The following is a 26,481-nucleotide window of genomic DNA, read 5'->3' as shown; positions in this document are numbered from 1 at the left end:
CATTATTATTCTTGGAGAATAGTGGAAGGGCAGTTCTATGATTGTATCTCTCCTTAGAACAGAAAGGATGACAAGGTCAAAGTGGCAGGCAAGAAAAATAAGGGAGCCATGCTGGATGCTAGCAAGAAGGACACCAGCAGTGGCAGCATGGCTTCGGGCCTTGGACGCCATCAGAGAACAAAGCTTCCATGTGAAACTTCCAAGTGTGGATACTACTCCCCAGCTCTCCTGCCTCCCTCCCTACCCCCCACCATACACACACCACCCACTGCATCACCCTGGGGCTCTCTCCTAATCTGCCTTCCCTGAGCTGGGTAGGGCAAGACTCCAGCAGTGACAGTGTTTCTCCACATATTTTTTTTTTAAATATTGGGGCTGTGGCTGCTGTGTCACCTGAAATCTGGGTAGCCCAGAATATGAGCCCAAGAACGCTCCTTCGATTCCAATGTTCTTGAGCTCTTATTATGCTCACCTCTCTTTGTGTTCTATTGTTTTTCTGCCTACGTATTTTAACCATTTTTATGTGATTGTTGTCAACCACCCAGCTCCCCCTCTGAGCCCCCTGAGGGCCAAAGACTTTGTCATAATTACCTTTTGTATATTCTTCCTCAATATTTAGTACAGTACATGACACACAGTAGGCATTAAATTCATAAGTGGAACAAATGAAAGTTTTAAGTCCTGAAATAATTATCTTTTCTTAGCACAGCTACAGATATACATGCTGCCTTATACAGGTTAATTTTACTTCTAGCGTCCACCGCAGAGAATTAAAAAGTGAGCAGAGTCAAAATTGTATTAAACAGAATATCTAACAAATTTTTGAAGATCTATACCAGTGAACATTGGGAAAATAATGGTTAACATTAGCTAAGCCCAAAGTGCTTCCTTAGAAAAAGGGAAATGGATTTGTTTGGATGGTGATAATAGCATCTACATACCAGGGACATCTGTCATGGATTTGTAGCTGGTTGTATTATCTATCCTCCAGCTTCATGGGGATTAAAAAGCAAGAGACATACAAAGCACAATTACGGCAATGCTAATTTTATGAACTGCCTTCCTACACACTCCATTCCAATGGTTGTTGGCATGTTAAAAAAAAAAAGGTGAAATCATAAAATGATAGAATGAATAGATGCAGCGGACCAAGAGTCTTGGGTCACAATAATATAGTCAGAGGAAATGGGCTTTCAAAGAGTTAGGGCTAACAGCCTACTACATGATTCACGACGAGTCACTATACTATGAAAGGAAGATACCTGTTCTCCCTCCTTACTTAAATTGTGGGCCCATGCAGGACAGGGCCTGTGTCTGAGCTAATTAAGTTATACCTACCACAGTGCTTAGAACAGTGTTGAACACACATAAACTCTTAACAAATGCCATTAAAAAACTCTGCTGTTCTAGTAATTTAGATTTCTTTTTTCAAGTTGTGCAGCAGTTGCATTACCTTGTCAAAAATGCATGACTCAACACTGTCTAGATTTTATTGATATACATGGGTGTAATCACCCAACAAGATTGATGAATGAGCTTTCAAGACTAAGCACGTACCTGAAGGAACTGATTCTAGTGACAGTGGTACCAAAATAAGTAAAATAAAAATATTTTTAAATTATGTACAGTTCTCTAACAAACCAGAAACATGTTTTTGGGAGTTATTTTTAACTTTAAAAAAATTAACTTTTGTCTAAAATTCACATGAGGCAAGCCTAAACTAAGTACATAATCTGTGGTGCCAGGAAGCAACTACTCAGGTTCTTAGAATCATGAACATTTTATCACCCAACAATGCAAGCCTGACAGAGCTTCAACTTCAAGCTTTCAATTCCACAGATCCATCTCTCCCAACTCACTACTACACCAGTAACTTCAGGGCAGTCTTCACAGTACCAGAACAAATCATCCTACTTTTAATTGCTTGGTTGAAGACATACCATTAAGCATTCTAGTAGAAGTTAAGTTGTTATCATTTTTGCTGAAAACACAAAAAGGTTCTCTATGTGTCTAGGTTAGCAACCTTGACATATAAAAATTTCTTTATTTTAGAAGCCCATATACTTTCTCTAAAATGTATACGTTCCGCCAGGGTTACTTACACCAATATTGGCTTTCCTGATATCCTGGGATGTCTTAGAACTTCAGTCATTGTCTCTCTTGTCTCCTCCATTCGCTCTTCATCACTGGAATCCACCACAAATATGACTCCATAAGATTCAGCATAGTAATTCTTCCAGATGCCACGAATTCTCTTTCCTCCTCCCAAATCGAAGATGGTGACTTCAAATCTTCCTTGTCTAAGGTCAATTTTGGAAAATCCAACAGTTGGAGCTACATCTTCAGGACACTCTGTTTACAATGAAAGAAAACATATACTTTAAGTTTTAAGTCACTGAATTTAATTAACATCGAACATGTGAGAATACAACATGAGTCCTCTAACAGTGTTTTGCAAGAATGCAACCCTTATGTTATAGAACTGGGAATCCCCTGTTGGGACTTCTAAAACCCTAGCTAATAATATTAGGGTAATAAAAACAAGGGCCCTCATATATACATATGGTACATAATGTATAACTGAGTAGATTAAAAGAATAAATACATAGGCTCTGGATTTTGAATTAGCCCTGCAAACTGTGGTCTACATGGGCAAGTCAGTTTTCTGAGGAAGTTAACTTCAACAATTGCATTGTATGAACTAAGTTTTAATGTGACACACTTATTCAAAACCAATGCACTGGAGAAGAAAAAAGAGCATGCCAAATTTAGCTAACCATTATTACAGCTGAATTTTGATATTTTTTAGGAAAATTAACTCTGCAAGAACAATTCCCTAATACTTAATTTAATAACACACTTGACCATACTTCTGTCCCTTGGCAGATTTAGAAGCTCAGCTTTGAGTTTCTGGCACTTCCAGAAACACCACTGAACATCAACTTATCAATACCATTCAGAGAGATGAACATTGTCAGAAAAACTTTCTCCTTAATTCTGCTGTCGTATTCAATACAAAATGCACAGTGAAAACCCATGTTTTGGCAGATCAAAGTGCCTTTATTAGATTATTCCACCTCTGGTACCAAATCCACAGCCTTGGTGTTGATTCCTACCTTTGCTTTAAATTAATCAATGGTATTTAATACATGCTTACTGCGTACAGAGCATTCACTGTACTAAGCGCTTGGGTGAGTACAATACAACAGAGTTGTTAGACAAGTTTATTGCCCACAATGAGTTTGCAAGACAAGTGATGCTCAGTGCTGCCACTCACATCTCACTTTTGAAAATGACAAAATAGTAAGTGGGAAGGAATTAGGGACAGGGGAAATGGGGACTTACATTTCATAAACAATAATAAAAATGGTCCCAACCCTCTCTAAACCTATACTGCAATACACAATAATGTGTGTTCATAAATTAGCATAAGGTAGGAAATAAGAAGGGACCTTCAGATTAGAGTCCCTTCTGCCACAGAGGAATTCAGTTGACTGCGTAATTAAATAAAAGGAAATGGGAAACTTTGTAAATAACAATAATTAGTAGTATTATTATTATGGTATTTGTTAAGCGCTTAACTATGTGCCAGGCACAGTACTAAGCGCTGGGTGGATACAAGCAGATCAGGTTGGACACAGTCCCTGTCCTGCATGGGGTTCACAGTCTCAATCCCCATTTTACAGATAAGATAACTGAGGCCCAGATAAGTGTAGCTTACCTCCTTGGATGCCTTTTGCTGTTGCAGTTTTACCAGCATTATCGAGTCCCACCATCACAAGGGTCACCTTTCTTGAAATAATAACATTAAAATAGTCACTTTAGAAACATATTTGGGTTTTAAAAATCATATTTGCCATCAAAAATTATATTTCAACTGGAGCTTCAGGATAATCTGATTTCTGAAATCAGAATTCAACATCAGGCATGTTCCATCAATAAACTCATACTTTTTTTGCAATAATGTAACCACTAATAGAAGTCAAATTAGAGAAGAAAAAGAGCAGATTTACAAAAAATACACAGATTAGCAACCAAATGAAATCCTCAAAGACATAAACTGGAAGGAATGCCAGGAAAATAAATGGAATAGGAATGGTTCCAACAAAGGAACAAAACTGGGTTTGGGTTGCATTAATTCTTTCTGTTTAGGTCTTAAATATTCAAGAGAAACACAGAATAAATCTTATTAAGAGAGGACATTCTCAAAAGCCAAAAAAAAACCAAACCAACTCAGATCTCTTTCAGCTCACATTTTCAATCCATATTTTCCTTCAAACCAGTGTGAAAGTGTACTTTTGTCCATTAAACAGACTAACAGAGGCAACTGAAATCAGAGAGGCCTAAAAATACCTAACATCTTCAAAACGGATAGGAGTCATGTTTTGGAGCAATTTATGAAAATCTCTTAGGGAAAATGAGAACTGAATCAGTTCTGCACATAAACTTCTATTGCCCTTCCAAAGACAAATAGTTTGGACTTGGTGAAACAGAGAGCTAAAATAAAAGTCTGATACTTGTTGGTTGCATTCATTTAGCTAGAGGGGTCAAGGCAACTTTTAAACATTAAGATAGCTAAAAAAAGAGTGTTTAAAGGATCTTGAATTTAAAATTATTCCCCTTGGATAGGTGTTCATGAACCATTAGATTACTAATCTCAAAGGAAATGCAGATAAATTTACACAGAATTTTGAACGGCTTGATATAACTTCAGTAGTGGCAAGGGCCCAACAAAATAAAACTGAGAAGTTAGTAGGCAAGAAAGCCAATCACGCATTTGAACACACAGTATTGCATCTTACTTGGGAATCTAGTGGTTTTAAGTATCCTGCCCTCCGATCCCTGGCTCAAAAGAAATAACTGATTTCAAGAAGAATTGACTATAGCTCCCAAGCTATAGCTTGCAGATGCCTGCTCTACAGCATACAGGATTATTTTTGGCGCTACTAGATACTAAAAGTTAATTTTTTTTCTGATGTGCTACTTGGTCACAATATCTGAGACATTCCTTGGAAAGAGGGCGCTCTGCAAATCGGACATTTAGTACAACCTAGTGGCCTGAGAGTATAAACGCAGCTTTGAAAGTTCTTGAATCAGAGTTGTCACCATTTTTTTCCCTGTAGGGATTTGGTCTTTAAAACGTTTGGAAAATGTAGAAAAACATAGAGAAGCAGCCTGGCATAGTGGATAGAGGACAGGCCCGGAATCAGAAGGTCACGAGTTCTAATCCCAGCTTCTCCACTTGTCTGCTGTGTGACCTTGGGCAAGTCATTTCACTTCTCTGTGCTTCAGTTATCTCATCTGTAAAATGGGGATTGAGAATGGGAGACCCATGTGGGACTTTGTCCAGCCGATTTGCTTGTATCCACCCCAGCGTTTAGTACAATGCCTGGCACACAGTAAGCACTTAGCAAATACCACAGTTATTATTATCCTCACCCACTCCTCTGCTCCCATGCCCCTGGGTTCTCAAACTTCAATAATGTGCCCAGCCCCGACCAACAACAGTATTAACACCAATTTCAGAAGGCAAAAAAATCCACCAGAAAGGGTGCTGCAAGGCAGGGAGAATTAGCAAAGACCTTGAAAGGTTACACAAGAGCCGTCTGAAGATTCTCTCTAGATTGGGAAAGTGGACTCCAAAGTCTCTGGAAGGAGTGTTTTGGGAAGGAGTGTTTTGGGAAGGAGTGTTTTGGGATGGAAAGGAGTCAGTGAGGTCATCTATCACCTGCTCAGGTTAGGGAAGGTGGGGCTAGTCCCAGAAGAAATGCCCTGCACTGGAGGGATGACAGGAAAGCCTTTGGATTGCATGATCTGGGCGGAAGAACGGGAAAGATACAGACGGTAACAGAAAAAAAACCTAGACAGAGCCCTTCACGCAGGGAAGAGGGAAGAAGAGTTCCCAAACTGTCATTCCGTGTAGGAAGGAAACTGAAAGCTCAGCACATGCTCCAGGTTTAGATTTGGGAAAGGAACAGAGAATGGGTAAGTCCACATCCAAGAGAAAGGACTCCGGAAAGGAAAAGAGATATGCTCCAAAATACACAACCACACATTACCTATTTTCGAATCACAGCTAGACATTGTTTCTGGGAGCTGGAAGGTGAAGTGCCTGACTTCTACAAAAAGCACCCTTCAGGGGTCTCCTCCAACCCTTGTCCCATCCACCCACACAAGAGTTGAGAGGGTGTGAGATGTAGAAGGAGCTCAAACGATAGACAGCTGGAGCCATCGTGGAAAATAGGAATTTTATTTTGCATATAAGGGCAAAAATGGATAACATCTACAATTTTATGAATATCATACATTTGTTTTGCCACCTCTAAGTCATCAAATCCCAATGAGATCCATGAAAATGGATTTTCTCCAAAAACAGAGTTGGGGCTCTTGGAAAATCTTGTTTGCTGTTTCTAAACTTTCATCAGACTATGACTTCAGAGCCATCATGAATAAATTAACTGTACTAGTAGTAATGATACTTATCAAGTGCTTACTTTGTGCAGAGAATTGTACTAAGGCCTGGGAGAGAATACACAGGTGGGAATTAGACACAGTCCCTGTCCTCGGGAATCTCACAATCCAAAAATAGAAAGGGGGAGAGGTGATAAATACATAAGGAAAGATTAAGCAAAACACAAAGAGAATATGAGGACAAAAAACAGAGGTCTGTAGGGTACTGGGACAAGAGGAACAGAATATCAAGCTCTTCATAGCTCAGAGCCCACAGTCACAACCACAGCCACAGTGACCACCAAAGCCGCTGACGCCAGGCTGTGACTACTTTTCTCTGTGCTGCTGGAGAGGTGTGAGGTAGGTCGGGATGGAGGCTTTCAATGACACAGAAAACAGTCAGGGCGGGATCCTGGGGAAGGAAGGGTAGAGGTCTGGCAGAGGATGCCGAGAGTCCTTGGAGCTGCAGTAGGGGCCTAGAGGAATCCCACAACCATCTGGTGGAAAAGTCTGGGATATGATCAACAACGGTGTGAGTCCACAGGAGTATTCTGTGGTGTACAGCCCCTCCCCCAACCCCCAATTGCAGCTCCGGGGTCCTGCTCCGGGCATTTCACCTTAAATGCTAAAATTGGGGTCTTTATATCTTCATTCCCTCCACATGATTAGTTTAAAATATCATAAGAACAAAAATAAACAACCCTGAAAATAATTAATTTAACACACTGATCAGCTGAAAAGCTGAAGAAATTAAATAATGGTGACAAAAGTTATTCAGGCTATTTATAAGCCTCTTTTTAATCTGGGAATATAGTCTAAAAATGTCAAATTCTCTATTTATCATTACAGTAGAATGCCAATTACTTGAAGCAAATGCCAATTTGAAAGTTCATAAAATACATTCCCTCCACCCCCCATCTTGTGCTGAAGTGCCTTAACTCCCATTCTCTCCTAGACCCCCTCCAATCTGGCTTCCGTCCCCTCCACTCTACCGAGACTGCTCTCTCTAAGGTCACCCATGACCTCCTTCTTGCCAAATCCAATGGCTCCTACTCCATTCTGATCCTCCTTGACCTCTCTGCTGCCTTTGACACTGTCGACCATCCCCTCCTCCTCCATACCTTATCTCACCTTGGCTTCACGGACTCTGTCCTCTCCTGGTTCTCCTCTTTCCTCTCTGGCCGATCATTCTCGGTCTCCTACGCTGGAGCCTCCTCCCCCTCCCATCCTTTAACTGTTGGAGTTCCTCAAGGGTCAGTTCTTGGCCCTCTTCTGTTCTCCATTTACACTCACTCCCTCGGTGAACTCATCCGCTCTCACGGCTTTGACTACCATCTCTACGCAGATGACACGCAGATCTACATCTCCGCCCCTGTCCTCTCCCCCTCCCTTCAGGCTCGCATCTCCTCCTGCCTCCGGGACGTCTCCACCTGGATGTCGGCCCGCCACCTAAAACTCAACATGAGCGAGACTGAGCTCCTCATCTTCCCTCCCAAGCCCGGTCCGCTCCCAGACTTCTCCATCACCGTGGATGGCACGACCATCCTTCCCGTCCCGCAGGCCCGCAATCTCGGTGTCATCCTTGACTCGTCCCTCTCGTTCACCCCACACATCCTATCCGTTACCAAGACCTGCCGGTTTCACCTCTACAATATCCCCAAGATCCGCCCTTTCCTCTCCACCCAAACGGCTACCTTACTATTACGGGCTCTCGTTATATCCCGGCTAGACTACTGTGTCAGCCTTCTCTCTGACCTCCCTTCCTCCTCTCTCACCCCGCTCCGGTCTATTCTTCACTCCGCTGCCCAGCTCATCTTCCTGCAGAAACGATCTGGGCATGTCACTCCCCTTCTTAAACAACTCCAGTGGTTGCCTATCGACCTCCGCTCCAAACAAAAACTCCTCACTCTAGGCTTCGAGGCTCTCCATCACCTTGCCCCTTCCTACCTCTCCTCCCTTCTCTCTTTCTACCGCCCACCCCGCACGCTCCGCTCCTCTGCCGCCCACCTCCTCGCCGTCCCTCGGTCTCGCCTATCCCGCCGTCGACCCCTAGGTCACGTCCTCCCGCGGTCCTGGAACGCCCTCCCTCCTCACCTCCGCCAAACTGATTCTCTTTCCCTCTTCAAAACCTTACTTAAAAATCACCTCCTCCAAGAGGCCTTCCCAGACTGAGCTCCTCTTCCCCCTCTACTCCCTCTGCCATCCCCCCTTTACCTCTCCACAGCTAAAGCCTCATTTTCCCCTTTTCCCTCTGCTCCTCCACCTCTCCCTTCCCATCCCCACAGCACTGTACTCGTCCGCTCAACTGTATATATTTTCGTTACCCTATTTATTTTGTTAATGAATTGTATATCGCCTTGATTCTATTTAGTTGCCATTGTTTTTACGAGATGTTCTTCCCCTTGACGCTGTTTAGTGCCATTGTTCTTGTCTGTCCGTCTCCCCCGATTAGACTGTAAGCCCGTCAAACGGCAGGGACTGTCTCTATCTGTTGCCGACTTGTTCATCCCAAGCGCTTAGTACAGTGCTCTGCACATAGTAAGCGCTCAATAAATACTACTGAATGAATGAAGTGCCACTATAGAGAATTTAAAGTAAATTCCCATACATGATCTCATCAATCCTCCCAGCATCCCTTAAGTAAATAGGACCAGTGATATTATTCTCAGTAGTAGACGGCACAGAGTGGTTCTGTCCAAGGCTGCTTAGTTAATCAGTGGCAGAGCTGGTACACAGAGTTTAAATGCAGTATTATCTCATGCATTCTGAATGCAATAGCACAAACTCAACTGAATTAAAATTTCAAAAGGTATACCACTGACCACATCAGTATGACTCAAAACTAGGTTCTTCTTCTAATTGGGAGTAGCAGAAGATCCCACTTCTGAAACACCACTGACATATTTCATTTAAATATATTTTCTAATTTCTCACTTCTATGTTAAAAAAAATCAAAGGTTTTTTTTTTTCTTTAAACCAATAAATTTAAACTTTTCCCAACAGCCTAAACTTAGCATCTGTAATTTGGTAATTTAGCATTTCCTATTATGAAATGAAAAAAGATCATTAATACAAAACATGAATTACTTTTGTATTACTTACTTTTTAATGCCTTTCAGCATCAGCAAAAATATTGTCTACCCTGAAAGAACTTGGTTAATAACTTGCACTTTGTAAAATGGAGCAAAGAAAAGAGACGGTAAAAACTAAAATAAAATATCAGGGCCGCAGACATCAAAAAAAAGACAAAAATTTCCATATGCTAGGAGCTAACAGTATTCTGATACACTATCCATAAATAAATCATTGAGTTGGGACTCACTAGAAGATAGAGGTTTACCACTGTCACTTCCATCTCCAAAAAGGGTTTCTAACTCTCCTATCCCAGCTAACTCTACCTCCATTCTTCAAATTTAATGAAACCCACTACCTAGGCCTTATCCATGACCCCCCTCTCTCTCTTTCAACCTTCATATAGAATCTGGTGTCAGAAATCCTCCCCCACAATAATTTCAATTGAGATCCGCCCCTTTCTCTCCATCCAAAGGGTCAGCAAGCTGGTCCAGGCTCTTTTACATACTGGCTTCATACTGCATCTGCCTCATTCCTGATCTTCTTGTCTCTAGACTTGTCCCACTCGAGTCCATACTTCATTCCACTGACTGGATAATTTTTCTAAAACATCATACTCTACTCATTTCTCCAGTCCTCAAAAAACTCCAAGGCTTACACCCACTCCTCTCCATACCCAGAAAAAATTCCTGACCATTGACTCCAAATCACTGACTCCCCCCCCAACTAATTATCCACTGTTCATTCATACTAAACCTCCAGCTCAGATTCTTTGTTCTTTCTCAAATTAACATATTTACTGAGTCTCATTCTCATCTCCCCACCTTGAAACACTTGCCTGTGTCCATTTCTCTTCCTGGAGCTCTCTCCCACTTCATGACTATCAGACCCAGCTGCGAGTTCTGTGACAGTCCAGAGCTCTGTCCACCTTCTAAGTCTTTCTGAATCACACTCTTCCAGGAGGACTTCCCCAATTAATGTCTGTTCTCCCCAGGTTAAGCCTCCCATCTAACCTCAGCACTTTGGTGCCCACTACTCACTTTGTCTTTCATCCTCCTACAGGATGTTTAAACAGGTTTTAGATAAATGTATGGATGAGGGAAACATAATGGATCTCTAGAAGAAAAGTGAGTGCTACTGAGGGGACATCCCTATCCACGGAGCCGTAGCATAGAAGGGCAATCAGCCCAGAGTTCCGCCAAACACTCCATGGCCTTTGTTGAAGACAGAGTCCTGGGCTGGATGAACCATTGGTCCTTTGCATTATTTTTTCTTAGCTCTTCACTTGATGGGGTACAGCATCAGATAATGCCTCTACAGACTTATTTATCTGAAGAATGCCTGGAATTTTACAGCACTTGTCTATAAATGAAATATAAATTTCCATGCACAGATTTATTTAAAAATAAAAGTGCAGTTTCCTCAGTTGAAAAAGTCTTGTGTTAAATAAAATGCTTCTAAGATCACAGGGTTGTGGTTTACACATTTGACAAGAGTCTTAAAAATATTTGCATTATTCTGTGAAATAACTGATGAAACAAATGAAGTTTTCCAATTTTTGCAGTAAACAGAAAAATAAAGTTTGTTTAGGTGTTTGCCTAACGCCCATTACTAATGCACATTTGAGTTATTTTCTGACCTTCATGCATAGTACAACACAATGTCATAATCTGTACTAATCAGTATGAGCTGCTTAATTCAAATCCTCATTAGTTTCTATAAATACCATGCATGTTCAGTCCAGGATCACCTGAAATCGGGACTGAAAAATACCCAACTGCACCCTTACTCAACTCTGAAGCACAAAGACAGGCATTCAGTAGCAGCAGGAGGAGCAGAAAGAGAACAAGTAGCCTTTGGTCCATCATCTCCAAAAGAGATTGAGCAAACTGTGACAGCAAGCGTTTCCCCAAATTTGAGTTCAAAGTCTTAATGGAAAATTTTAGTCCAAGAATGAAATTCAATTACCACAAAAGGGAAAAAAAATATCAATACATCTGGTCTCCCTACCCTCTGTAGTCAATTATACTTAAAAGCAGGATCCCCAATTTATTCTGTTTTAGGGTTGGTCATATCCACAGGAGAGTGGAAATGGAGGCAGAACTGGATATGATTTTTTTTTTTAATTTTGATGCTTTCCTAGTCATCAGTATCATCACTATTGGTAAATTCGTTCAGAACAACTATTTGTCCGGGACTAGTTATGTTATATCAGTGTTTATCTTTACTGCTCTTAAAATCTATATATTTCAAGAAATATGGTGGGTGTAAAAACAGATCCCACAGAATTTTACATAGGGGCTGACTGACATCAGTGCCCTCATAAGAAACACAGGAGAAAGACATTAAGTTGTGACTGTGACAGCACTAGTGGAACCAGAGTCCACTTTTAGCAGTAACATCCAGAATCTAGCAGTCTACAATAGTTTGGTCCTTAATTTTTAAAAATCAGTTTATTCTCTCAAAAAGGTATACTGGCTGTACATGAAAGTAAATGATGTACACAAAATACTCCTTACCCCATAAGAATGGCTATTTGCAAGGCTGCTAACAATAAAGATTATGGAAACATGAGAAAGTATTTGCCTTTGTCCTTTTATAGCAATCCACAACCTTTATGGCTGTGGCTTTTTTTTGTTTGTTCGTTTGCTTTAAATGGTACTCGTTGGGCACTTAACTATGTGCCAGGCACTGTATCTAAGTGCTGGTCGATACAAGATGATCAGGCTGGACACAATCCAGGTACCTCATGGAGCTCAGAATCTTAATCCCTATTTTACAGATGAGGCAACTGAGGCCCAGATATATTAAGTGACTTGCCCAGGGTCACAACAGCAGACAAGTAGAGGAACCAGGGTTAGAACCCAGGTCCTCTAACTCCTAGGCCTATGCTCTTTCCACTAGGCTATGCTGCTTCTCAATGTTGTTCATTAAAGAAAGAGATAACATTGTGAAAAGGTCAAGGTTTGAACTTCATGGAGCACAATGACCCAATCTGCAGTTGTTTCCCTCATTCATTGTTTATGCCACTCATAAAACCAAAGAAACTTTTCTAGGTAGATCTCACCAATCTTTACTTCTTGGATCACTTTTCAACTTGCAGTAAGAGTTCAAAAAAACCACACTAAACCATTATTATTTTTTTCTTTACAGTTACACATTCGAATTATTTAACCTCCGGGTTTAACCTATGGCTGCTGTGGGGAGGAGTTTAACTGTTAAAGATTTTAAGAATCACAGTACTAGAAAAAGACTGCTTATGGGCTTTTGGCTCTTTGGAAGATCCAAAATGATAAAATTATCATGACCCTTCAAATATCCAGAGGGCATCTTACAGAATGCAGAATTTTAAGGGTAATGGAAAATACAGTTTATGGAAAAGCATGTGTCATCGACTGTGAGAAATTTAATCCTCCAACATTAGGAACAGTGGAGTGAGGCCAGGAGAAAGGTTATAAAAAATAGATTTCATAACCCTTCTACCCATCAAAAAGTTCCATTTGCATTGACAGAATCATTAGGACCTGGGCAAGAGGGGAGGAAGGTGCATGCCTCGAATTGCTCCAGGTACTAAAGATGTTATCAATCACATCTGGACCACCTCAGTTCCTTCAAGCCTGATCTATAGAGGTAAAACGGAGAAATCTTTTCCTTCCAACTGAATCTGTAAAGTCAGTGTCTAGATACGCATTACCTTTAATGACGCAGTTTTTCTGTGAGTGTGCTTCAATTGGTTAAAACAACAGTTCGATTCTATACTATAATCCAAGTAGCCTGATACCCCAGAGTTCAAAACGCTTTACCATATTTTGCCACCTGTCTGACTGCTGAGGGAAACTTTAAATCAACATTTCACTTAAGGGTAGCCACTGATTACCCACTAGACACATGAATGCAGAGAAGATGCTCCCTAAGGAAACAGAACACCTTGTCTCCTGACCTTTCATTCACTCAGTTCAATCGAATTTATTGAGCACTGAGTACTGAGTACAGAGCACTGTACTCTATTCGGAGAAGCAGCTTGGCTCAGTGGAAAGAGCACGGGCTGTGGACTCAGAGGTCATGGGTTCGAATCCCAGCTCTGCCACTTCTCAGCTGTGTGACTGTGGGAAAGTCACTTAACTTCTCTGTGCCTCAGTTACCTCATCTGCAAAATGGGGATTAAGACTGTGAGCCCCAGGTGGGACAACCTGATTCCCCTGTGTCTACCCCAGTGCTTAGAACAGTGCTCTGCACATAGTAAGCGCTTAACAAATACCAACATTATTATTATTACTAAGCACTTGGGAGAGCACAATACAACAATAAACAGAGACCTTCCCCGCCCACAACAAGCTTAGAGTTTAGAAGAGGGCTTACAGTCTTGTACCACCGATTTCATGCGGCTCAGAATAAGCCTTTTAAAAGTCACTAGTTAGCCAAGTGGTGATGAGTACTTGCAATTCTATAAGTATTGCAGGACAGAAATGGGGGAAATTCAAGAAAACCAGAAGAAATAAAGGTACTCCAGATTGAAGAGAAGTACGAGAGGACCCGGGGCTAAGCTCCTAGAAATGTAAATTATGTTTTCCCCTATATAGGCACCTTTGAAAGATAGGACAATATTTCCAACAGAAGTTGGAGTCAGCTGAGCTCTCTGGATCGAAAGCTGATCAAGGAGAACTCTTAGTACCAGAGGCTACACTGCTAACAATGTTTCCGGTAGCAGTGATAAATGGGAACGGTGTAGAAGAGTAAAGCGATACTACAGTACTGCTCTGCACATAGTAAGCGCTCAATAAATATCACTGATTGATTAAAGAGTGAAAAGGGGCTGGTTCGGCACAGGCCAACAGGTTGGCCAGAAGGAAGAGTTTATTATTCGGGTTTCTACTAAACTAGGTCATCCAGGTGTCTTTGGGACAATCCAAACACCTTCCACCAAGAAGCAGGTTCCTGGCGGGGCATCTCTAGGCGCCGAAATAATAACGATGGTATTTGTTAAGCGGTTATTATGTGCCAAGCACTGTTTTAAGCATTAAATATCATTTACATCCTGGAAATCCCATGATGGTGTTTACTAAGGGCCTACTATGTGCCAAGCACTGTTCTACATGCTGAGTATGAATTACATCCTGGGATTTCCACAATGGCATTTGTTAAAGGCTTATTATGTGCCAACCACTGTTCTAAGCACTGAATATGAATTTTATCCTGGAAGTCCCATGATGGCATTTGTTAAGTGCTTACTATGGTCCAAGCACTGTTCTAAACAGTGAATACGAATTACATCCTGGGAGTCCCACGATGGCTTTTCTTAAGCGCATACTATGTGGAAAGCACTGTTCTAAGCGCTGAATACGAATTATATCCTGGGAGTCCCACGATGGTGTTTATTAAGCGCTTACTATGCGCCACGCACTGTTCTGAGCGCTGAATATGAATTAGATCCTGGGAGTCCCACGACGGTATCTGTTAAGCGCATACTACGTTCCAAGCACTGTATGTGAAGAACATCCTGGGAGTCCCACGATGGTGTTTGTTAAGGGCTTACTGTGTGCCAAACACTCTTCTAAGCACTGAGTATGTATTACATCCTGGGAGTCCCACGATGGTGCTTAAGGGCTTACTGTGTGCCAAGCACCGTTCTAAGCGTCGAATATGCATTACATCGTGGGAGTCCCACTACGGTGTTTGTTAAGCACTTAATAATAGTAATAATGATGGCGTTGGTTAAGCACTTACTATGTGCCAAGCACTGTTTTAAGCATTGGGGGGGTAAAAGGTAATGAGGTTGTCCCACATGGGGCTCACAGTCTTAATCCCCATTTTACAGATGAGGGAACTGAGAGGCACGGAGAAGTGAAGTGACTGGCCCCAAGTCACACAGCTGACAAGCGGTCGAGTCGGGATTAGAACCCACGACCTCTGACTCCCCAGCCCGGGCTCTTTGCACTGAGCCACGCTGCTTCTCTCGTATGCTTACTGAGGGCATGAATACGCATCCCATCGTGGGAGTCCCACGGTGGTGTTAAGGGCTTCCTGGGTGCCAAGCACTGTTCTAAGCGCTGAGTAGGCATCCCATCGTGGGACTCCCAGGGTGGTGTTTGTTAAGGGCTTCCTGGGTGCCAAGCACTGTTCTAAGCGCTGAGTAGGCATCACATCGTGGGACTCCCACGATGGTGTTTAGGGGCTCCTAGGTGCCAAGCACTGTTCTAAGCGCTGAGTAGGCATCCCATCGTGGGACTCCCATGGTGGTGTTTAGGGGCTCCTGGGTGCCAAGCACTGTTCTAAGCGCTGAGTAGGCATCCCATCGTGGGACTCCCACGTAGGTGTTTAGGGGCTCCTGGGTGCCAAGCACTGTTCTAAGCGCTGACTACGCATCCCATCGTGGGAGTCCCAGGGTGGTGTTAAGGGCTTCCTGGGTGCCAAGCACTGTTCTAAGCGCTGACAACGCATCACATCTTGGGACTCCCACGACGGTGTTTAGGGGCTCCTAGGTGCCAAGCACTGTTCTAAGCGCTGAGTAGGCATCCCATCGTGGGACTCCCATGGTGGTGTTTAGGGGCTCCTGGGTGCCAAGCACTGTTCTAAGCGCTGACTACGCATCCCATCGTGGGAGTCCCAGGGTGGTGTTAAGGGCTTCCTGGGTGCCAAGCACTGTTCTAAGCGCTGACAACGCATCACATCTTGGGACTCCCACGACGGTGTTTAGGGGCTCCTGGGTGCCAAGCACTGTTCTAAGCGCTGACTACGCATCCCATCGTGGGAGTCCCAGGGTGGTGTTAAGGGCTTCCTGGGTGCCAAGCACTGTTCTAAGCGCTGAGTAGGCATCCCATCGTGGGACTCCCACGACGGTGTTTAGGGGCTCCTGGGTGCCAAGCCCCGTTGTAAGCGCTGACTACGCCTCGCAGCGTGGGAGTCCCAGGGTGGTGTTTGTTGAGCGCTCACTGTGTGCCAAGCGCTGTGCACATCCTGGGCGTCCCTCGTTTCCCCAGCTCAGGGGCGGGGGCCGGGGCCCGATCGGGGTCTTCCTACCTGACGGGGTCCCGCCAGCGGTTGAGGCAGCTGCAGCAGTTGGCCATGAGGGTCAGCATGGCGGGCGGGGGGGGGGGGGGGCCGCATCCAGCCGCACTCGCCGCTCCCTCCACCCCGACCCCGGCGCCCGACGCGGCCCGGGACGGCCCGGCCACGGCGGAGCCAAACCTCCCTCCAACCAGAAAGCAGCCGGGGGGCGGGGCTTGCACAACGAACCTATGGGCGTTCCATGGGGGGGGCGGGGACGAGGGGGCGGGGCCTCGCGGAGGAGCCTATGGGCGTGAAGGGGGCGGGGCCGGGAGGAGGAGGGACTCGCGGAGTGACCTATGGCCGTTCAGGGGGCGGGGCCTAGGGGGCGGGGCCTAGGGGAGGGACCTATGGGCGTCCAGGGGGCGGGGACTAGGGGGCGGGGACTAGGGGGAGGAGCCTAGGGGCGTGAAGGGGGCGGGGCCTGGAGGAGGGGGACTCGCGGAGTGACCTATGGGCGTTAAGGGGGCGGGGGTCAGGGGGCGGGGCCTAGGAGAGGGACCTATGGGCGTCGAGGGGGCGGGGACAAGGAGGCGTGGCCTAGGGGAGGAACCTATGAGAGTTAAGGGAGCGGGGATTAGGGGGCGGGACCTAAGGGAGGGACCTGGGGGCGTCCAGGGGGCGGGGCGTAGGGGGCGGGACCTAGGGGAGGGAACCTATAGGCGTTAAGGGGGCGGGGACGAGGCCTAGGGAGGGACCTATGGGAGTTAAGGGGGCGGGGACTAGAGGGGTGGGGCCTAGAGGACGGACCTATGGGCGTCAAGGGGGCGGGGACTGGGGATTAGGGGCGGGAGCTAGGAACACCGAGAGGGCGGGGCTTAGGGGAGGAACCTATGGGCGTCGAGGGGGCGGGGCTTAGGGGAGGAGGGACTGGCTGAGGGACCTATGGGCGTGGAGGGGCGGGGAGCAGGGGGCGGAGCCCAAGGGAGGGGGACCTATGGGCGTGGAGGGGGCGGGGCCTAGGGGCGGGGCAGGGCAGCCCCATCGTGGCCTGGGAGGCCGTGGGAGTCCCACGACGGGATGCCTACTCAGCGCTTACAACAGTGCGCGGCACCCAGGAAGCCCCTAAACACCATGTGATGCGAACTCAGCGCTTAGAGCAATGCTTAGCACCCAGGGAGCCCTGAAACACCACCCTGGGACTCGCACGCTGGGATGCGTATTCTTTGCAGGCCGCTCGTTGTCCTCCCCGCCCTCCTTCCCCCCTTTCCCCGAGCCACCCCCGGGGCCGCCACCCACCAAACCCTGCCTTTGCAAAAGGCACCGCCTCTGTTGAGCTCGGCTCCTTTTTCTTTTGCTCTGCCCTCCGTCTCCCCCCTTTAATAATAATTATAATAATAATAATAATAATGTTGGCATTTGTTCAGCGCTTCCCTTCTGCCACTTGTCAGCTGTGTGACTCTGGGCAAGTCACTTAACTTCTCTGTGCCTCAGTTCCCTCATCTGTAAAATGGGGATTGAGACTGTGAGCCCCACGTGGGACCACCTGATTCCCCTGTGTTTACCCCAGCGCTTAGAACAGTGCTCGGCACATAGTAAGCGCTTAACAAATACCAACATTATTATTATTATTATTATGTGCCGAGCACTGTTCTAAGCGCTGGGGGAGAGACAGGGTCACCAGGTGGTCCCACGTGCGGCTCACACTTAATCCCCATTTTACAGATGAGGGAACTGAGGCCCAGAGAAGTGAAGTGACTCGCCCACAGTCACCCAGCTGACAAGTGGCACAGTCGGGATTCGAACCCGTGACCTTTGACCCCCAAGCCCGGACTCTTTCCACTGAGTCACGCTGCTCCACTTCCTATGTGCAGAGCACTGTTCTAAGTGCTTCGTAATAATAATAATCATGTAATAATAATGTTGGTATTTGTTAAGTGCTTACTATGTGCAGAGCACCGTTCTAAGCGCTGGGGGAGACACAGGTTCATCAGGTTGCCCCACGTGCGGCTCACAGTTAATCCCCATTTTACAGATGAGGGAACTGAGGCCCAGAGAAGTGAAGTGGAGAGAAGCAGCGTGGCTCAGTGGAAAGAGCACGGGCTTGGGAGTCAGGGCTCATGAGTTCGAATCCCAGCTCTGCCACTTGTCGGCTGTGTGACTGTGGGCAAGTCACTTTACTTCTCTGGGCCTCAGTTCCCTCATCTGTAAAATGGGGATTAAGACTGTGAGGCCCAGGTGGGACAACCTGATTCCCCTATGTCTCCCCCAGCGCTTAGAACAGTGCTCGGCACATAGTAAGCGCTTAACAAATACCAACATTATTATTATTATTAAGTGACTTGCCCACAGTCACACAGCTGACAAGTGGCAGAGCCGGGATTCGAGCCCATGAACTCTGACTCCCAAGGCCGGATTCTTTCCACTGAGCCACGCTGCTCCGCTTCCTATGTGCAGAGCACTGTTCTAAGCGCTGGACACTGTTCTAAGCGCTTCCTGGGAGAGCGGGGCAGACTGGGACTCGGGTGGGAGGTGGGGAGAGATGGGGTGGCATGCCCGAGTTGGCCAAGCTGGCAGCCACAACTGTTGCTAGGAAGCTGCAGTGGCAGTTCACAACGTGACGGAATGACTAAACACACTGCACTACTGGCAGTACAAAGTAGAGAAGCAGCGTGGCTCAGTGGAAAGAGCTCGGGCTTGGGAATCAGAGGTCATGGGTTCGCATTCCGGCTCTGCCACCTGTCAGCTGTGTGACTGTGGGCAAGTCACTTCGCTTCTCTATGACTCAGTTCCCTCATCTGTAAAATGTGGATAATAATGATAATGTTGGTATTTGTTAAGCGCTGACTACGTGCCGAGCACTGTTCTAAGCACTGGGACAGATACAGCGTCATCAGGTTGTCCCACGTGAGGCTCACAGTCTTCATCCCCATTTTACAGATGAGGGAACTGAGGCTCAGAGAAGTTAAGTGACTTGCCCAAGGTCACACAGCTGCCAAGTGACAGAGCCGGGATTCACTGTGAGCCTCACGTGGGACAACCTGATTATCCTGTATCTACCCCGGCGCTTAGAACAGTGCTCGGCACATAGTAAGCGCTTAACAAATACCAACATTATTATTAACTTTGAATGCTCTTCGGCACAAAAGGGTCGCTGACCCCAGCAAACTCTCCCAGTCTTCCCAGCCTTCCCAGTACTGTATGGAGTTTTTGCCTTTCTCTATTCCTGTCAGAAGGCCATGGGTTCTAATCCAGGCTCGGCCACTTGTCTGCTGTGTGATGGTGGGAAAGTCCCTTCACTTCTCTGTGCCTCGGTTCCCTCACCTGTAAAATGGAGATTGAGACTGTGAGCCCCATGTGGGACAGGGACTGTGTCCAACCCGATCTGCTTGTATCCATCCCAGTGCTTAGTACAGTGACTGACACTCAACAAATACCATTATTATTTTTATTATTATTACATTCTAAAATGCAGTTCAGTTCTTCTTGGTTTCATTATCAATAATCTTCTGAATGTGATTTTGGCTCAAGAATGTTTAATCGTCTAAAGTGGCAGAAAAATGAAAACTGAAATAATGTCATCAATGGCACCATCCACACTAATCTGTCCAGCACTCGATAATGCCAAAACAATAGTCCAGTCAGACATACACTATTTTCTCAGTGAACAACATCCAGAGCTATTTGCATTCACACGTGAACCTACTCTATCCATTTTTCCTAGTACAGCACTCAGAAATATTATGTTTTTTGATTACCCTAGAAGTACAACCTCAAATATCTGAGTATTTCATTTTAATGCGCATATTGTTTGGGGGTATGGGCTTCTCTTGATTGATCTGCGTGCCTGTGGGTGGGGGGATGGGGTGGGCGGAAAGGGTATTCACAGTATCTGATTAGTACTAGGAGTTCATTTAATTCCTCCCTTTACATAGCTTCTTTAAGAGAATGACCCTTCACTGGCTCCACTTGTTCTTTTAAAGTGATATCTCCAGACTGTAATAATAAAAATGATAAAAGTAACTGTATTTGTTGAGCACTTACCACGTGCCAGGCACTGTACTAAGCACTGGAGTCGATACAGCAAATCGGGTTGGATCCAGTCCCTGTCCCAGGTTGGGGCTCCCTGCCTCAATACCCATTTTACAGATGAGGTAACTGAGGCACAGAGAAGTGAGCACTTAATAAATACCATTGGTTGATTAATCCTGCAAGACCTCGCTGGATAGATAAGTACATCTCTATACTCTGCTCAATTGTATATATTTTTTATTACCCTATTTATTTGGTTAATGAGATGCACATCACCCTGATTCTATTTATTGCTATTGTTTTATTGAGATGTCCATCCCCTTGATTCTATTTATTGCTAATGTTTTTGTCCGTCCGTCTCCCCCGAGTAGACTGTAAGCCCGTCAAGGGGCAGGGACTGTCTCTATCTGTTGCCGATTTGTCCATTCCAAGTGCTTAGTACAGTGCTCTGCACATAGTAAGCGCTCAATAAATACGATCGAATGAATGAATTCTGGGCCTTGAGTAATTATGAGCCCCGAATGCCAGATATCTACACTCAGGGACTTTAGGCAGTAAGTTTATGGTTCACCCTAAAGTCAATATTAGCCTACAGTGAGAGTGGCATACCTAACGGGGTTGCTGGGAAGAACTGTTGACTGAAGTAAATGCTTCAGTACAAAAGATCACATTGCTGGCGAATAGTTCAACTTTGCCCCGTGATTCCCACCAACTGCTTTATTCCATCCTTGGGCCTTGGGTGGTCACAGGCCTGGCGTGAGCTGATGTCGGCCTCAATCATTGGAATAACGGTAGTTGTTAAGTGTTAAATTGTTAAGTGACTTGCCCAAAGTCACACAGCTGACAAGTGGAGGAGCCGGGATTAGAACCCATGACCTCTGACTTCCAAACCCGTGCTCTTGCCACCGAGCCACGCTGCTTCAATCACTGGCATTTACCGAGCGCTTACGGTGTGCGGAAGTACTGAGCTCTTGGGAGAGAGTTGGTTGACACGGTCCCTGCCTACCTTTCCCTACTAATAATAATAATGCTGGTATTTGTTAGGCGCTTACTATGTGCAGAGCACTGTTCTAAGCGCTGGGGTAGATACAGGGTCACGTGAGGCTCACAGTTAATCCCCATTTTACAGATGAGGTAACTGAGGCACAGAGAAGTGAAGTGGCTTGCCCACAGTCACCCAGCTGACAAGTGGCAGAGGCGGCATTCGAACCCATGACCTCTGACTCCCAAGCCCGGGCTCTTTCCACTGAGCCACGCTGCTTCTCTAACTTCTGTCTTCATTTGGTCACCGTCTCCCCCAGCTCCCCTCTTGTTTTCCCCCAAGTTTGACCCCCTCCCCTGTCTTCTTGGTGTCCCTTCTCTCTGGACTCGCGATGTCCCCGTGTCTGGCAAAGCACGACGACCGTCTTGCTGGGAAGGCAGTGATGTCCCTTATTACTATTATTATAATAGTGATGATGGTATTTGTTGAGCGTGCCAAGCACTGTTCTAATCGCTGGGGTGGTGGATAGAGCACAGGCCTGGACGTCAGAAGGTCATGGGTTCTAATCCCAGTCCCACCTCTCATTCATTCATTTAATGATGATGTTGGTACTTTTTTTTTAAGCGCTCAGTATGTGCCGAGCACCGTTCTAAGCGCTGGGGTAGATAGAGGGTAATAGGTGGTTCGTTCATTCATTCATTCATTCATTAGTATTTCTGGAGCACTTACTATGTGCAGAGCACTGTACTAAGCGCTTGGAATGGACAAATCGGTAACATGAGGCTCACAATCTTCATCCCTATTTTACAGATGAGGGAACTGAGGCACAGAGAAGTTTAGTGACTTGCCCACAGTCACCCAGCTGACAAGTGGCAGAGCCGGGATTCGAACTCATGACCTCTGACTCCCAAGCCCGGGCTCTTTTCCACTGAGCCACGCGGCTTCCCTCTATTGAGTGCTTACTGTGTGCAGAACACTGTACTAAGCGCTTGGAAAGTACAGTTCAGCAACAGATAGAGATAATCCGTACCCAACAATGAGCTCACATCTGCCGGGTGACCTTGGGCGAATCACTTCACTTCTCCGGGCCTCAGTTCCCTCATCTGTAAAATGGGGATTAGGTCTGTAGGCCCCACGTGGAACAGGGACTGTGTCCACCCCGATTTACTTGCATCCACCCCGGCGCTTAGTACAGTGTCAGCACATTGCAAGCGCTTAACAAATACCACAATTATCATTATTATTACTACTACAAGGTGGGCAGGTTGTCCCACGTGTAGCTCACGGTCTCAGAGCGCTCGACCCGCAGCAAGCGCTCAATAAATACCACGGTTGTGCTGTATTCCCCCAAGCGCTCAGTACAGACTCAGCCTGCAGCAAGCGCTCAGTAAGTACCCCTGTTGCGCTGTACTCCCCCAAGCGCTCAGTACAGCACTCAGCCCGCAGCCAGCGCTCAGTAAGTACCCCTGTTGTGCTGTATTCCCCCAAGGGCTCAGGACAGCACTCAGCCCGCAGCCAGCGCTCAGTAAGTACCCCTGTTGTGCTGTATTCCCCCAAGGGCTCAGGACAGCACTCAGCCTGCAGCAAGCGCTCACTAAGTACCACTGTTGTGTTGTGCTCTCCCAAGCGCTCAGTAAATCCCCCTGTTGTGTTGTGCTCCCCCATGCGCTCAGTAAAGCGTTCGGCCCGCAGCAGGCGTTCAACTGTACAATCCAAGCGCTTAGTACAGTGCTCTGCCCATAGTAAGCACTCAATAAACTGTATGGAATGAATAAACACACCACGGACGGACTGCTGGGGGTGGGGGGATTCGAACCCACGTTCTGGGACTACCAGGGCCGGTGTTGCCTCGTGTTGCCTCCCGTTGCCCCCTCCCGCCTTCCCCCGACATTTCCTGGCAATGTGCTGTTTCTGGGCTGGGGGCCCGGGGAGTCCCTCCATCCCCCCCCAACCCCCTCTCCATCCCCCCCCCCCAACCCCCTCTCCATCCCCTCCCAACCCCCTCTCCATCCCCCCATCCCCCCCAGCCCCTCCATCCCCCCTCCATCTCCACCCCCCCATCTCCATCCCCCCATCCCCCCTCCAGCCCCCCTCCACCCCCCCATTCCCCCTCCTTCCTCCCTCCCCCCTCCCTCCCCCCTCCATCCCCCCCTCCATCTCCACCCCCCTCATCTCCATCCCCCCATCCCCCCTCCAGCCCCCCTCCAGCCCCCCTCCACCCCCCCATTCCCCCTCCTTCCTCCCTCCCCCCTCCCTCCCCCCTCCATTCCTCCCTCCATCTCCATCCCCCCCTCCATTCCCCCCTCCATTCCCCCCTCCATCCCCATCCCCCCTCCACCCCCTCCACCCCCTCCTCCATCCCCCCTCCACCCCGTCCCTCCATCCCCCCCCCCCCCAGCCCTGAGGAGGCGGGAGCGGGGCGGGGCGGGGCGGGGGGGAGCCGGTCCCTCGGAGCCTCCGGGACAAAGTCCTCCGCAGCGACAGCGACAGCGACAGCGACAGCCGCAGCGACAGCGACAGCGACAGCGACAGCCACAGGGCCGGCGGCCGGGCCCGTCCGCGGGGGGACCGAGCCGTCCCCATCCCGCCCCCGCCCGCCCCATCCATCCGCCCTGGCCATGAAGACACTGAGCGGACGCTGCGTCGCTTTCCTTTGCTGCCTCTTTCTTCTGGCCCCCTGCTGCGGGGCAGGAAACTGTGAGTGACTCCCCCCTCTCCCCTCCAAAGGGGATTTTTTCCCCTCCCTCCCAAAGCCTCGTCCGCCCCCGGTGTCCATCCGGGCCGGGGGCATCGGGGTCCGTGGGGGACGAGGACCGGGCCCGGGGAGCCCCCCGCCCTCCTGACGGCTCGGGACGAGTGGGGTGACCTCTCTTTGTTGCCCAGCTGCCCTTCCCGAGCGCTCAGTACGCCCCCTCCCCCCCGCCCCCCCGCACCCAGGAGGCGCTCAGGACATGGATGGAATGATAGGCGCTCAGTACTGAGCAGCAGCGTGGCTCAGTGGAAAGAGCCCGGGCTTGGGAGTCAGAGATCGTGGGTTCTGATCCCTGCTCCGCCACTGGTCTGCTGGGTGACCTTGGGCGAGTCACTTAACTTCTCCGGGCCTCAGTTCCCTCATCTGTAAAAATGGGGATTAAAATATGGGAGCTCCACGTGGGACAAGCTGATGACCCTGTATCTACCCCAGCGCTTAGAACAGTGCTCTGCACAGAGTGAGCGCTTAACGGGTACCATAATTATCACATGGAGGGAATGATAGGCGCTCAGTACACGGATGGAATGAGAAGGAGAGGTGGGGGAGGAGGAAAAGGAAGAAGAGAAGCAGGAGAATAATAATAACGATGTTGGTATCTGTTAAGCGTTTTCTATGTGCAGAGCACTGTTCTAAGCATTGGGGTAGATAGATACAGGGTCATCAGGTGGTCCCACGTGAGGCTCACAGTCTTAATCCCCCTTTTACAGATGAGGTAACTGAGGCCCAGAGAAGTGAAGTGACTTGCTCACAGTCAAACAGTTGACAAGTGGCAGAGCTGGGATTTGAACCCATGACTCCTGACTCCCAAGTCCGGGCTCTTTCCACTGAGCCATGCTGCATCTCCCATGCATGAGAAGCAGCGTGGTTTAGTGGAAAGAGCCCGGGTTTGGGAGGCGGAGGTCGTGAGTTCTAATGCCACCTCCGCCACTTTACTCTGTGACCTTTGACAATCCACTTCACTTCTCTGGCCCTCAGTGACCATGTCTGCAAAATGGAGATTAAGACCGAAAGCCCCAAGTGGGACAACCTGCTGACCTTGTTTTCTACCCCTGCTTAGAACAGTGCTTGGCACCTAGTGAGCGCTTCACCAAATACCATCATTGCTATTATAAGACTAGGAGGGGGAGGAGTGGAAGCACAGCGTGGTTTAGTGGAAAGAGCCCGGGCTCGGGAGTCGGAGGTCATGGGTTCGAATCCTGGCTCTGCCACTTGTCAGCTGTGTGACTGTGGGCAAGTCACTTCACTTCTCCGTGCCTCAGTGACCTCTTCTATAAAAGGGGGATGAAGACTGTGAGCCTCACGTGGGACCACCTCATTCCCCTGTATCTACCCCAGCGCTTAGAACAGTGCTCTGCACATAGTAACCCCTTAACAAATACCAACATTATTATTATTACATAGTAAGCGCTTAACAAATATCATAATTATTAGTATAAGACAAGGAGGGGGAGGAGTGGAAGGAGTGCAGGAGAGGGCGTGGATTATCCCAGATCTGGTTTGGGGGACCAGTGGCTCACTCTGCTCCCCACACCCCTCTTTGAACCCTTAGCTCCTCCACCAGCCGCCCCCGGCCCCTTGTGTAACTCCTGTACTTTGAGCCCTGGTTCTCTGCATGGCCCAACTAGCCTGGGCGACCGCCAAGCATCGTGAGAAGTTTGGCTGTTGGTTTGAGATCACTCATTCACTCAGTCGAATTGATTGAGCGCTTACTGTGTGCAGAGCGCTGTACTAAGCACTTGGAAAGTACGATTGATCAGTAGACAAAATCCCTGCCCTTGACGGGCTTACAGTCTAAAAGGGGGGAGACGGACATCAAAACAAGCAAACTGGCATCAAGTCCCTCGAGCTCACGGATTGTGGCTACCAACTCTTTTGTACTGTAGTCTCCCAGCCAAAGCGCTTAGTACATCACTTTGTACACAGTGGACGCTCAGGACATACCTCGATCAAAATAAAAAAATGTTGGTATTTGTCAAGCGCTTACTACGTGCAGAGCACTGTTCTAAGCGCTGGGGTAGATACAGGGGAATGAGCTTGTCCCACGTGAGGCTCACAGTCTTCATCCCCATTTTGCAGATGAGGGAACTGAGGCACAGAGAAATGTAGTGACTTGCCCACAGTCACCCAGCTGACAAGGGGCAGAGTTCAACAGGCCCCGCCTGGTTGGTTGCTGCTCAAAGTTAGGAAATCTACTCAAACTTCATTTGCA

General features: G+C 47.3%; 2 protein-coding genes across 6 annotated transcripts in view; one reads left to right on the top strand and one right to left on the bottom strand.

Annotated features, from left to right (window-relative positions):
- ARL13B (ADP ribosylation factor like GTPase 13B) overlaps positions 1 to 16,724 on the bottom strand; it is a 43,304-nt gene extending 26,580 nt beyond the window's left edge. For 4 of the 5 annotated variants that reach the window (XM_001514920.6, XM_029081894.2, XM_007666621.4 and 1 more), the window contains exons 1-3: positions 16,540 to 16,682; positions 3,722 to 3,792; positions 2,103 to 2,352 (exon numbers count right to left, since the gene is read on the bottom strand). In XM_001514920.6, the coding sequence (XP_001514970.3) occupies positions 2,103 to 2,352; positions 3,722 to 3,792; positions 16,540 to 16,598 (380 nt within the window). In that variant the 5' untranslated portion in view covers positions 16,599 to 16,682. Of the gene's footprint in view, positions 1 to 2,102; positions 2,353 to 3,721; positions 3,793 to 16,539 lie in introns of all 5 variants that reach the window. The other variant, XM_029081895.2, reaches the window with a different exon arrangement.
- A 7,317-nt stretch (positions 16,725 to 24,041) lies between these two features.
- The window catches only part of PROS1 (protein S), a 56,686-nt gene continuing 54,246 nt past the window's right edge, over positions 24,042 to 26,481 (top strand). Inside the window, exon 1 of the mRNA XM_029082139.1 lies at positions 24,042 to 24,217. Coding sequence (XP_028937972.1) covers positions 24,139 to 24,217 — 79 coding nt within the window. The 5' untranslated portion in view covers positions 24,042 to 24,138. The remainder of the gene's footprint in view (positions 24,218 to 26,481) is intronic.

Source organism: Ornithorhynchus anatinus, chromosome 17 (genome assembly GCF_004115215.2).
Source record: "Ornithorhynchus anatinus isolate Pmale09 chromosome 17, mOrnAna1.pri.v4, whole genome shotgun sequence".
Lineage (NCBI taxonomy): Eukaryota > Metazoa > Chordata > Mammalia > Monotremata > Ornithorhynchidae > Ornithorhynchus > Ornithorhynchus anatinus.
The sequence above is the reverse complement of the archived record's forward strand: the minus strand, read 5'-3'. Positions and strand labels throughout refer to the sequence as shown.